Genomic DNA, 14288 nt, shown 5'->3' on the forward strand with positions numbered 1-14288 from the left:
ATCTTTACATATTTTTTATTTTATTATCGACTTGGTACTGAACTACTGGTACTTATGACAACACTATTTCAGGTTATTGTCTATTTTGCTTCCATATGAAAAAAAATGTCTTTCAGCTAATGCTGTTAATTATACAGGGAACTTCTAACCTGATACTATACAAAATAAAACATTTACCAGTATTATTTTATCATTTAGTTTATCATCATTTTGGTCACATTTTAGCCTTTTAAAAATGTACAAATGTGTTCCATCAATAAATAGGATATCTTGAAATTGCATATATTTTAGTGCGTACACATTTTTTATTACATGTTTACTGTTTACATGCATTATTTGTACTAATTAGATATTTACATGACATGTAGAAAAAGTGCTAAATTGGTACTGTCTCTTTATGTCTGTCTCTTTTTTTTATCAACAACTGACTGAAAAGAACAGATAGCATATTAAAAGAGGCATTATTCTATGAAAAATTGATTACGTGGATCTCATCTTTAGCCTACATGGACCAAAGCGTTTACTCTCAACAGGGAGTGAAAAGATCTCAGTGCCTAACTTCATATAGAGTAAAACATTGATATTGATATTCATTTTAAGCCATACATTTTGTTAGGTCAAAATTCTGTTCTTTTCATGTACCCTCTGGATCCCATAAAGTAACATTAAAAACTTTTTTAATCTCCAAAAATGATATAGCCTACTGAACTCTGTACAGTGAACAGAGAGTACTTTTCTGAACAGAAGGTTCTGCAAAGAACTATTGTAGTAGTTTAGCGTAGTGGGCTAAAGCACATAACTGGTAATCAGAAGGTTGCTGGTTTAATCCCCACAGTCACTACCACTGTGTCCTTGAGCAAGGCTTTTAAATCCAGGTTGCTCTGGGGGCATTGTCCCTGTAATAAGTGCATGGTAAGTCACTTTGTATAAAAGCGTCTGCCAAATGCATAAATGTAAAATGTAAATGTAAGCTATTGAGGAACTTTTGTACTTAAGAGTGTATGGTGGAGGATTCGCCACTCTTGGGGAGCTTCGCTTTCTCATTCACTCCTACCACTCACATCAGCCGTCACTCAACATGTCGGCAGGTCACTCATTTACTAGGTGTTTTTAAGATGTACTAGCATCATTTTGAGCGTGTTTCAATGCAGTTGCTAGGTGTTCCAGATGGTTTCTAAGGCATTGTTTAACCTGTAATATCGGTGGGAAGTAATATCATACTTCTGCTAAACAAGCCCATTATTTGAGGTTATCTGAATAATGCACTGAAATGTTATACTCTAGGGTAAGCATTCATTGAAATCCCTAAACCTAAGGATGAGCAATAGTAATAGTGATGCCTGCCTTTGCAAGAGCCACAAGCCAAATAGAGCTTAGCTTTCTCAAACACTGCTTCCGCTCACATCAGCCATCACTCAGCATGTCAGCAGGTCACTCGTAACAAATTCATAGGTGATAACCTGCGAATAGCTTCCCTGGCACCTGTCCCTACAGCGGAGCTCAGGGAATCCCTGAAGTCCACTCACTCATTCTTAATTGATGTCTCTCCAGTCGCCCATGAGGTGTGGGGCTACAGTAGAGCCCCAGTGGCTCCTTGTCCAGTCTGGACTTCCTTTCTATCCATGACTCCAGCTGTCTGGCTACTCAAGCGTTAGAGGAGGCAATGAGGAACTGGTAGCCAGCTGCAGGTTGACAGGAGATAAATGGCTCCATTAGAGTGTTTGGGCTGCAGGGTGGAGTCTGACCCACTGGCTGCACCACAGTAAGCCACTTACAAAGATCATAAAACTAGCAGACTAGCCAGGGATACTAGTAAACTGAGGTGTCTTCAGTCAAAGTACACTGGCTAGAATGGCCTATATTCCACCATCAGGAGGATCAGTGTTATGGTAGGTTTATGAAAGATTACAATGTCTTGCATTGTTGAAGATAATCAACAGATACAAAGCAATAATATCTTATGTAGTCATTAAATTAGTAATATGCCTATAAATCGACTTATATTTGACCATTTCAGCTTCATCCATTAACCATGCCAGCTTGGCAAATTAACAGAATTGCTACTTTATAAGTCAATGTAGAAATGTTTAAATGTAATATATTATATATATATATATATATATATATATATATATATATATATATATATATATATATATAGTTCATTTTGAGTTACTATTGTGTAGAAAAGTATGTCTCAGTTGCTTTAAACCTCTGGGGTCGACGGACGCGCCGGTGTGTCCTGCTGGATTGTTTTTGTCATTACAGTGGAAACAACATAAAATACTCCATAATTTTGGGGCATACAGATAAGTGTAAGACATCATTAGAGACTATAAAGGGTCTACTTTTATGTACACTCACTACTTTTGTGTACACTCACAATAACAACAAAACATTGTGCTTTTGTAAAATAAAGAAAATAAAAAGGGTGAGCTTTCAGCTGTCTTTGTGTTCGCGAGCATATTTCTGAAACACGTTAAAAAATAAACTGAAACTCCGCGAATACTTATGACACAAATATGAAACATATGTCTAAAGAAAGCTTAAAATGTCTACTTTTAAATAAAACAATTAAAATAAAAATAAAAATATTCTCCTGCAATGTAATCTGTATGAAACAAAGCGATGTACAGTTTCTCTTGGCTCAGCTAATTATCCCTAATGTGATCACACCCACCAGCAGAGCGTGCCATTCATACGCTAATGTGCTGAGGCGATCAATGCAAATGGTAAACACCTCCAACTGTGCCTTAAAAACATCAATTTCATTAACTTTTCTGCGCGTTTGGAAGATGGCACAATACACAGGTGAAGAAACTCCTGGATAGTGACGAAGAGTTCACTTTTACTCAGAAGAGCGGGACTCCGATGAACGTTTGTTTTTTGAAGAGTGACTTGATCAGCCGAGGATACAATTTTGGATGAGTATGTCTTAGTTTTACTTGCATATTAGTTTACATGCTATTTTATATAAACATGTAGATATTTTACTAGTGGGACTGTTTCCAGACTTGCCAGCCAGGATTCAGAGTATTGATATATGACTCATCATCAACAAAGCTTGTGCTTGCAAATATCTGTTCGGGTATAAATGTGTCAAATGTTATGTAAATATGCCCATATTAGAAAAGTAATGATGCTGAAAATTCAGCTTTGATCACAAATTCCATTTTACAATATATTAAAATGGAAAACTGTTCTTTTCAATTGTAAAAATAGTTCACACAATGTTTTTACTGTATTTTGGATCAAATAAATGCAGTCTTGGTGAGCAGAAGAGACATCTTCTAAAACTTTTAAACTGTAGTGTAGGTCTAAAATTAAGTAAAGTCTTTATGTAAAGAAAATGTGTAGTCAGATTACTTCTTTTAACTTAAAACTTGATTTTGAACATTAAGTCTCCTCACATTCATTCTCTTTCTGTCACATTCCTCAGTGATAGGCCCAGGGGAGGGGTCTTTGTCTCCTCAGGTGTGAATTACATCAATATTCATGATAATTCACGCCTCCTCACATATGACCTTTCTAACACTAAAAGCATCTTACAAAAGTTAAATTACTATATTGTTTTGTATGAGTGATCAGAATGGTTTTCACATCATTTTGTAGCAAAAACTCTAGGCTACTAGATCCAGTTCTCAAAAGTCTTGTGGACAAATGTTTAGTCTGTGTTATATGACCTTATTTCAATGACTTCACATTTTCTCAAAAATACAAACATATACACACATGTTGCTCACATATTATTGTAGCCCAGTTTGTGCTGAATACAGTGTTATCAGACTTTATCCATTAATATGTTTTTAAGCAACTGAAAAAAGCACAAATGTCAAGGAATGTCAAAACTTCTCCATGGCCCAAAACAACCTCAGACCCCAGAGGGTTAATTGAATTGCATTAGCCTATATCACACTGTAACAAATTCACAGTTAGGGGAAAGGAGGAAGTGGGAGACGGTCAATCCAACTCAAACGGTATGTTTATTTTAAATTAAAAATCACACATTTCAGCGGAAACAGTTCAGCACAGTCTCTGGGGGAATGTGGTAATTCTCTTTTCACTGGTGTCCGGCTCGCTCTTAACATCTCCACTATCACTGCGATGGCAAACAGCTGTTAGAGACAATCATAGCCAGGTGATGATCCTTACCGTTCTCATCTCCTGATCTCGCTCTCCATTCACAAGCGCCGCTAAACCACACCCCCACCATCAGACACATATATACTAGCATTATCTCAACCACCTGCTCTCTAGTATTTACAGTATATTAATATTGACATGACCATTAAGACATCCACATTTGTCGACAATGTTTAAAACATATTGCTAGAATGAAAAATTACTTAAACTGACTGGTGTAATGTGATATGATGGATTTCTTAGTCACCTATATTTTGAACCTATTCAGATGTGAATATCATACAGCATTGTATTGTATGAACATTCTCCAATATCTTACTCTTTCAAGGACAAAAGATGACTGTTACTTTATATGACATGTCCATGCATCTTGATGTGTGTGATACATTTGTTTTGCAATCATTCCCTCCTCACTGTACAAAACAAGAATTCGACCCTAGAACAACCAAAAATTAACAACAAAGTTCTCTCGACTGCCTACTTATTAAATGTACTTTAAGTAATCATTGTCTCATTCTCAAAGTTTGCTTATAATTTATGGAAGAACAGTCCTTTGAGTCATTTTAAAAATGAAAAAATTGTCCCTATTTTTTATACAAGGTAATTGTCATTGTTCTAGAAATGCCATACGTCTCGGTGATGCATGAGTATTGGTTTTCATTTTTTCTACCATCATAGCAAGCGCAGTAAAAGTCCCAGGAGACACCAAGACAGGACAGTCAAATGCAACTGCCTTCTTTTGAACCACACTTTGCTTAGTATTTGCATTTGCATGAGCTTATTAGAGAAAAAATTTACACATTCTATTATGTTACCTTAGTGGCATTTATGCAAGGCAGCTAGGCATTGGTTTCCGAAGAGGGAAACACGTTAGACAGTGGCTGGAAATAGGCTGGTATCTACTATTGAGCATTAAGTGGCTTTGTTAAATCATTACCATGTGAGTCATCACCATGTGAGTCATCTCTTATTGAGAGTGCTCTCCATCTTTTTTTTTATTCCAAGTCAACATCAAAGGGAAAATTATGGAAAAATAATGCCTTAATCATCCCGAGAACAGATCAAATAAACCAGATGGGTTCTGAGAGTGTGTGCATGTGCATATGTGCATGAGGGAGGCTGTGCGTGAGCAATGGCAGACTCTGATCAGCCGCCATATGGAGCATTTTCATCATAATCAGATTATGTGATGTGGGGTCTTTCTTTGAAAGGAGCAAAATGTTTCCTTCTGCATGAACAACTTATCCAATTTATCACATCCTTCCACTGCCTGTTACACTTGCACTAGACATAAACAGTGACCCCAAAAGGTATTGGACATTTAAGCCATGCTTAAAAATGTCAGTTCCCCTCAAATTCACATAGGTGTCCTAGCAATGTAACCAAAGCTGTAGTTCATCAAGATAACATAATGGACTTTTTGAATGGGTTTGACATCCAGAAAGTCTCCAAAAAATGTATCTTTATTTTGAACAGTATATCTAATGTTTTATTATTTAAAACTAACAAGTATCTTTTTTATGAAATGTTTTTTTTTTAAGTGTTCTTGCTCTATTTTTATATATTTATTTTTTTTAATAAATACTAAATTTTATGGTCAGTTTACATGCAAAACCTTTTCTGGCTCTCTTTATACGTTGATTTTAAAAATGGAGCATCCCTAATTTCCCACGTGATCTGCCATGAATCCATTACTGATTTGAGGTCATGCCATTTGTGAGCCTTGCTTCTCCCACCCCTCCATTTCTCCATCAGCCTGATACATTCAATCCGATTACAATAATTACACAAAATTTCCGTTCTTTCATAACCCTCCTATATGTCAGCAAGGTGACTATTACATAAGGCCCAGCCACCATGACATCTGCATTTAAAAAAAGAAAAATTCAGTGAAAGTCGACCACTATGACTTTACTCACTTGCTCATCATGCCTGACTGTCAGATGGACTTGTCAAGTTAAAGGTTTTTTAGAAGGTCTCCGGATGTCTGCTGACTCCAAGAGCTTTTGACTCCTCATAGAAGCTGTCAGATATTTTTAAGCAGCAGTCTTAAGCATGGCTACAGGTTCCTTGTCAGAATTGGCAATAACTTGCTGCTTCAGTAGAGCAGCCTTTCTTGAAGGTTCTGACATGCTCAATAGACATTTAAAAGGATGGGAATTAAAGTCTGATGTGACAATGATAGGATGGAGACGGACAGTGCCACCGGTAGATCAGCAGATGCAGGGAAATGTTATAGACTTGGGCAATGTGATCATAGCCTTTCATGGGAGTATAGAGTCCCACATTGATTAGTATGTAACATCAGGATTGGGAATAGTTAAAAGCCACAGGGCAGTTTGGCTTGGTCAATATGAAGCCACACGGCTGTGCACATACCCAGACAAGGGAGATGTGATTTACATGAGCATGAAAAAGTGTAATAAATAGTAAGATAATAACAGAGAATCTTCAATGCAACAATATCTCATAATATAGTTTAATCATTATTTTCTTGTTTCATGTTGGTTGATCAGTGTTGTTTTAGTGGTTTTTCTTGGTGTTTGTGTGACTGTAAAGTGTGTTTGGTGAAAGACATTCATAGGTTGATACTCCTGAAAAGTGTGCTTTGTCTTAGCATCCCAACCAACACAACACTGGCTTAACCAATGTCATGAGTTTGGGTTGGGACTGTCTGTTCGACTGACCAATAGCAGGTATAAATGTTTAGGAAACCTGTTTGAAAACAGTTATTGTATTATATACTTCGAAAAGTAATGCATTATCACACCACATGGCACGAAGTACAATTAAAAAAAATGAGGGATGGATACAGGTGCCCGTACTCAGTGAAGATTATGCTGATTTGTGTCCATTCATATTCATCAAAGCAGAAACAATCTAATCTGCTCGATTAAAGCAGCAGTGATTTAGCAAAAATGTCTGGCTAGAAATAAATGTGCAGGAAATTACTTGCAGAGTGTTTGTAGTTCAAGGCTTTATGCTTTCTTTTAAACAGTCATAAAGGAAGTGAATTATATTGGTTATGACTTGATGGGCAGATGAAGTGTTGCTTGATGACATTGATTGCTTAGCTGAAGCTCATCCGAGTGTGACTGACTGTGTTTGTGGATTACTCACATCTGCACTGCTCATCTAGCCCAGAATGTTTAGTAATAACTCAGCACTGCTGTCTATACAGCGAACTGAATTTAAAAGCTACCCCCCTATTATTTCCTTTGATGACACAGCTTGCTGAAAATCCTTAAACATGCTTTGACATGTATGTTCTATTTGTAAAACTATTAGCCTAAGCACGCACATGCCATTGAGCCAAAAATAATGCTTTAGTGTGAAAGGGATAGATCAACCAAAAATGGAAATTCTGTCATAATATTATAATCCTCATGTTGTTCAAAACTTAAATGACTTTCTTTCTTCGATTGAAAATTTCCTTTTCAGTTGAAAATTCACTTTCACCATTCATTTTTGTGTGGAAAATAAATGCAGTGAAAGTCAATGGTGACTAGGCTATCATGCTTCCTAACTGTTTTTGTGTGTGTTCCATGGAAAAATATGTTGTTTATTATGAGATGGTGTAAATTATGACAGAATTTTAATTTTTGGGTGAACAAATGATATGTATGTTTGCTGTCATTAACCAAACTGCTTATAATTAAAATGATTTTCCACTCAAAGTGTATTAACTTTTCTTCTCTTTTCAATTACTTTGTATACAGTAATCACAAGAAATGTGATTATACATTCACTACATGGTCAAAAGTACTGTATGTGGAGACTCCCTTCTAAAGTTTAGCTCTTGTAGGAATTTCAGAGAAGACAAATCTTAAAGGAATACTTCACACAAAAATTTAAATTCTCCATCATATACTCACCCTTATGCCATCCCAGATGTGTATAACTTATTTAATCTGCTGAACTCAGATGAAGAGTTTTAGAATATTTTTTCAACTTTTTTTGGTCGAGCAAAGTAAGTGAATAGGTGCCAAAATTTTGAAGCTCCAAAGATCACATAAGTCAGCATAAAAGTAATCCAGTGGTTAAATCAATGTCTTCAGAAGCTTTATGATTGGTGTGGGTGAGAAACAGATCAATATAAAAAAATTTTCTTTACTATAAATTCTCCTCCCTGCTCAGTCAATGTCCACTTTAATGTTCACTTTCACATTCCTCCTCTTGTGTTTTTGGTGATTCACATTCTTAATGCATATCGCCCCCTACTGGGAAAATAATTTCTAGCAAACAATTGATTTATTGATATGTTTCTCACCCACACCTATCATATCACTTCTGAAGACATTAATTAAAACACTGGAGTCGTATGGATTACTTTTATGATGGCTATATGTGCTTTTTGTAGCATCAACATTTTGGCACCCATTCATTTTCATTGTATGGACCTACAGAGCTGAAATATTCTTCTAAAAATCATAATTTGTTGTCTGCAGAAGAAAAAGTCATACAAATTTAGGATGGAATGAGGGTGAGTAAATGATGAGAGAATATTCATTTTTGGGTGAACTATCCCTTTAATACTACTGCATACAATGACATTTGAGAGAATTTTGTACTTTCAAATTTGAAACTGTTTAGGAGGGCACTTTTCTGTGTGGAGCTGTAATGGCAGAAAAGGGAGGGATTAATACCTATGGTTTTGAAATTAAATGCTCAAAAGATTGTTCTGTTTGGGTGTCCACATACATTTGGCCTTAGCATGGCATATTTTTTTTGGAGTGGAATTTCTCTTCTCTCTGTGCTGCTTTTGCCATACTAAAATTGCTTGCCACTAACACGTAGCTGTCCGCTGCACAGGTGACTGACCAGCTTCTGTGGGATTTGATGTCACCTTTAGATTGGTTCAACTGAAGATGGAAACACTGGAGTCCGAGCTGACATGTCCAATCTGCCTGGAATTGTTTGAGGATCCCCTTCTGCTGCCCTGTGCCCATAGCCTGTGCTTCAACTGCGCTCACCGCATCTTGGTCTCGCACTGCTCCAGCACCAAGCCCCTTGAGTCCATCTCCGCCTTCCAGTGCCCTACCTGCCGCTACGTCATCACGCTGAATCAGCGTGGCCTTGAGGGCTTAAAGCGCAATGTGACACTGCAGAACATCATTGACCGCTTCCAGAAGGCCTCCATCAGCGGGCCCAACTCGCCCAACGACAGTCGCCGGCTGCGGCCTTACAGTGCCACGCTCAGTGGGAGTGCGCGGGGTAGCCCCGCCAGTAGCGCCATGTCGCTAGAGCGCGTTGGCTGCCAGTTCTGTGATCAGGAGCCACCAAGGGAGGCAGTAAAGACCTGCGTGACATGCGAGGTGTCGTACTGTGATCGCTGCCTGCGGGCGACGCACCCCAATAAGAAGCCCTTCACCAGCCATCGTCTGGTGGAGCCGGTGGCAGACGCTCACTTACGTGGGCTGGCCTGCCTGGAGCATGAGAATGAGAAGGTGAACATGTACTGCGTGGTAGACGACCAGCTAATCTGTGCTCTCTGCAAGCTGGTCGGTCGACACCGCGAGCATCAGGTCACATCACTCAGTGAGCGCTTCGACAAGCTTAAGGTGAGTCCAAAATTTTGAGTCCCCATTAAATTGTTTGACGACTAAATTTTTCTTTCCTGATTTGACATTTCCTATTGAAACTATTCCTATTGAAGCATGGTACATTCTCATTCTAGAGAGCATTTGATTGGATAAACAAAAAGACTTGGACAAAATACTTTTTTTGTAGTAAATTAAAAACAAATATATTTGCTAGGTAAGGTAAATTGTGTTAAGTTTTAGGAGTACATTAGCATATAGATGGCTTCAAAGCTAAAACACAAGCCACTGGTCTTAAAACAATTATTGATTAAAACTTTAAACTATCTGTTATTGTTGTTATTTTCTAAGGCGTTCAGTCTAGCACTTTGATATTTGGAAAAGCCCTTCTCAGAATGAACAATGATAAGGTTTCAACACTTTTTGACTCACAGACTTGCTCTCTTTCTACCAATTTTCAGTGAAATACAAATTCAAATCCAAATGTCTTTGATTCTTGCTGTGTTCATTGCGTTCATTACTGTCAAGGTTAGGGCTGGGATAAACAATTATTTTTTAAACGATTAATCTAGCGATTATTTTTTCGATGCATCGATTAATCTAACGATTCATTTTTCCAGTCCAATTCGATTACGATTTGATTATCTCCCCATTAATTGACTAATAGCAATTTATACATGTTGATTTACATATCTGAATGAAAAAAAAAATAATGAATTCCTTAACATTGCAATATATGTTTATTGCTCTTAAAATTCCAAATTAAAAGACTATACAAGTGCAAAGTAATGCATTCTTAGTCAGAGGTAGCATTCAATAAAACCTTGAAGCCTTGAAAACACATAGGCCTAGCTTACTGAAAAAAAGTGCATCTTGTAATTCTTCATTCACATAAAAATAACAACAACTTGATGTCTAGCATTCAATAAAAAAATAAAAAGGTCACCCAGCCACCCTTTCTTAGAGCTATTGAAAGAATAATGTAACTATTGTAAACTTGGGGGCTTTAAGCTAATACAGAAAGTGCTTTTCCAACAAAAAATAAATAATGAAAATAAACATTCAGAATTCAACATTTATGTTGAACATACTGAAAAAAGGCATCTTCATTCACATGCAAATAACAACTTACACTCTGACACTTTCCTTTCACCTTAAGAATACTGTGTGCGTGCGTGCGTCGTGCGCTGGTGCATTGCCGTGGTGCTAGAATGGAAGGCCATCTCCATTTTGCAAAGACGACATATCATTAGAATTAAAATAATTCCCATACTTTAGAGGAACGAGTGCATGCCGCCTTGCACTTCTGATAGTCTGAGGAGCCACTCGTGTTGCTACTACTCTCCGGCGCCGCCATCTTTGTTTTGGGTCTGACGAATCGACGCGCATATTTTGCGTCGACAGCCCTAGTCAAGGTGAGCTCTTTCATAAAATCTTTGCTTTCTTAGAGATGATCTATTGTAAACCATTATTTATGCATATATTTTTTTTTAGGCAATCAAATTTAATTTCATGAGCATCAAACTAACCTCATTTTGTGCAATATTTGTTACCCTTCATGTTGAAGCTCTTCATGCATAGTAGTAACCACTACTGCCCAGCTGTTCCATTGAGCTATTGTCATTATCATTTTAGATGAGTCTGCAGTCCCTAAAGCCATTCTCTGTTCAGCACTGAGACACAATGCTGACCTACTACAAAGAAGCTGATTGCTGAATCAGGGCTAAAATATCGAAGCTCACACTGGCTCATTTGAACCACAGAGCTCCCAACTTAAGCAAAGCTGTATCTGTGAGAATACTCACACCCACCCACACAGACACACATCAGTATAATCATTCACAGCTGCAGAAGGCTTAACAACAGCCTGAATATTTATAGGTTGTGCCCAGTTAACTGTCATGTTGTTCCAAACCTGTATGACATTCTTTCTTCTAGGGCAGTGTTTCCCAACCTTTATACTGCCACGGCACACTTTTTACGACTAAAAACTTTAACGGCACACCGCTATCCCACATAGGCTAACCATTGTCAATGTTCTTGCAATGCCACAACTTATTACAGAGATGCAAACTCATGAGGGGCGAAAAAGGTAAGACTGGTCCACGAACGTTTATTCTGATAATATATATATATTTTTTTAAATGAGCTAAAAGCACAAATTCCAGCTATTTTAGTGATTCAAGTTTATTCAAGTTTACAATTGTGCAGAATTAGCTGCAAAATCAAGAGTATTTTGGTGAGGCTTGCTTCTGTTTCACAAATTTGATCAATATAATTAACTGATTAGTTCTGTGACCCCTTTTGGAAATGTCACTCGGTGGCAAGAAATGAGTGTCAGTGAATCATTTTGAGTCGTTCGTGACCGAAATTTACCAAGAGACTTTATAGTGTCCAAAGTAGATCTAGAGTCTTCCTTCAGTCTAAGCATTATTTAAAAAAAAAAAAACAATAATAGTCTAATAATAGTGAGTTTCAATAACGTCCTTTCCTTCTCCTTTATTAAAACTTGCAAGGCTACAAATCTATTGACGTCAGTATAAGAATTATAAAACAAAGCAGATCTACAGTACGGTATTTTTCACGGCACACCTGACAATCTTTCATGGCACACTAGTTTGCTGAGGCACAGTGGTTGGGAAACACCGTTCTAGGGAACAACAATGGAGATGTTTCATTGTATTGAAAAAAAAGTGCAATGGCAATGAATGTGACTGAGTTTAACATTCTGCCTAACATCTCATTTGATTTTTGAACAACATGAGTTTTAGTAAGCGTTAAGAGAATTCTAATTTCTGGGTGAAATATCCCTTTAAGGCAGCTAGTAGTAATGTGCGAGTTGAGATCTCATGGGATGGATTTGTTAATATAAGCCTACACAGATGCCTTTACACCATCATAATCTTGCTCTCGTGAATAGGCAGCCATTGACTTCTGCATCAGCATTATAATAGCAAGCATCGAAGGCACATGTGATCACCCTGTGATCATGTATCCCCGCTGACCTCTTTGTTCACACCAGCTCACACAAAGGAAATTCCGATCATTGACACTGGGCCCATCTGGTTTTTGAGAAAATGAATGCGGCTGTGCTCAAACAGCCTCGATTGTGCTAGATAAAGTTCATTGTGTGTTGCAGAAAGTCGATACCTGAGAAAAGTGCTCCTCTTTTGTCCCAAGGTCTCCTTGCAGGGAAGCTGCCATTATGGAAAGGTTACATCATTCAGATCAACGTTTAATTTCCTCTTTGTATACCATTGGACTGAGAGGATTACCTCGGTTTTTAATTACTCTCTATATAATTACCACTTGTGCTGAAGAATCTTGTTGTACACTATACACACGGTACCTGTGATAGTCGTGTCTCGTTCCAGATGCCCTATATTCTTTAAAAGTAGTTTCTGTGAGTGTCCTAAGATGCTATAGCTGTGTCTCAAATGACGCACTATAAACTGCACGTACACTATATACTGTACAATGTACTCCGGTATCTAGTACATGAATGAAAGGGGTAGTATTGCCTCAAATGTAACACTAACATCTTTGTACTACACGGAAGCATTCATTTCAGCTGAATAAAATAACATTTAAAATACATATGATGTTTTACTGCTAGCTTTAGCACGTTAGTCAACCTCATTTCAACCCTTGTATCTCAAATGATTCACAAATTTACACAGTGTGGAGTGATGAGAAAACATTAGCAAAGTGATGTCTTCACAGAAGTTTTAGTAATTCGCCATTTTATAACAATTGTTTTGTCAGGGAACCTCCGCTATGTATTGGGCAAGCCATGACCGCTGAGTGCATAAAGTGTCCAACATTCCACACATTTTTCATATTTATGCAAAAAAAATGGCATAGAGTGCAGAAATGTGTGATTTGGGATGCAGCTTATGTCTAAAATGCACTTTTGCAAACGTCCGGATTCCTGTCTCCATTGCAAAGGCTTATTTGAATTTCCCCTGCTGAAGCTTTGAACCTGCCTAACTTTGAACTCCCAATCCAAAACCTGGGGAGAGAGAAGACGCAGTCAGGGCTCAGGGCTTCAAACTTTTAATCATCTTCCGGCTCAAGTTAAATGAGAAATCCTTGTTTGTATGTAAGCTTCACTATGTTGGATGATGATTCAAGCAGTTCCATGCATTCAGATGGGCTCTGCCATTTAATATTCAGCATTCGTTGAATCGCATGTTACTTTTATTGTGAAGCCCAACTGCTAGCTCTTCCTGTGTTGGTGAGTAACTTACTAAAATAGTGACGCAACTAACTTAACTACATTTTTCAGTAGCATCGCAGTAGTTCAACTGTTTTCAAAATAATGTAGTGTGTTTCTAGTTAGGTTAAATTAAATTCAAGTGTTAAGCTTAACTTAATTTTGTTTATATAAAACCTTCAGTCTTTTTCTGACAGAATAATTCAGATTGAAAAATGTATTGTATAGTTATATATTTAAATCTATGTAGTTAGTATACTGTAAGTAGCTTGTAGTGTATCTAACCATTTTTTTTTAAAGAGTAGCTTGACTGCAGTTTAACTGCTTTAAATTATGAGTAATTTAGCTTCCCCAAGCAAAATGAAAGGACAGCGTTTGAACAGGGTGTT

The 14288-nt window shown here is 37.4% G+C and overlaps 2 protein-coding genes across 9 annotated transcripts in view; both read left to right on the top strand.

Moving 5' to 3' along the window:
* LOC127663077 (probable E3 ubiquitin-protein ligase MID2) overlaps window positions 1-14288 on the top strand; it is a 185485-nt gene that overhangs the window by 114667 nt on the left and 56530 nt on the right. For 6 of the 8 annotated variants that reach the window (XM_052154501.1, XM_052154497.1, XM_052154493.1 and 3 more), the window contains one exon: window positions 8996-9704. In XM_052154501.1, coding sequence (XP_052010461.1) covers window positions 8996-9704 — 709 coding nt within the window. Of the gene's footprint in view, window positions 1-8955; window positions 9705-14288 lie in introns of all 8 variants that reach the window. The other 2 variants (XM_052154498.1, XM_052154496.1) reach the window with 1 other exon arrangement.
* Window positions 1-14288, top strand: part of LOC127663079 (long-chain-fatty-acid--CoA ligase 4-like) — a 188958-nt gene that overhangs the window by 73124 nt on the left and 101546 nt on the right. The window lies entirely within an intron of this gene.

The sequence above is a fragment of the Xyrauchen texanus genome, chromosome 23, assembly GCF_025860055.1.
Source record: "Xyrauchen texanus isolate HMW12.3.18 chromosome 23, RBS_HiC_50CHRs, whole genome shotgun sequence".
Taxonomy (NCBI): domain Eukaryota; kingdom Metazoa; phylum Chordata; class Actinopteri; order Cypriniformes; family Catostomidae; genus Xyrauchen; species Xyrauchen texanus.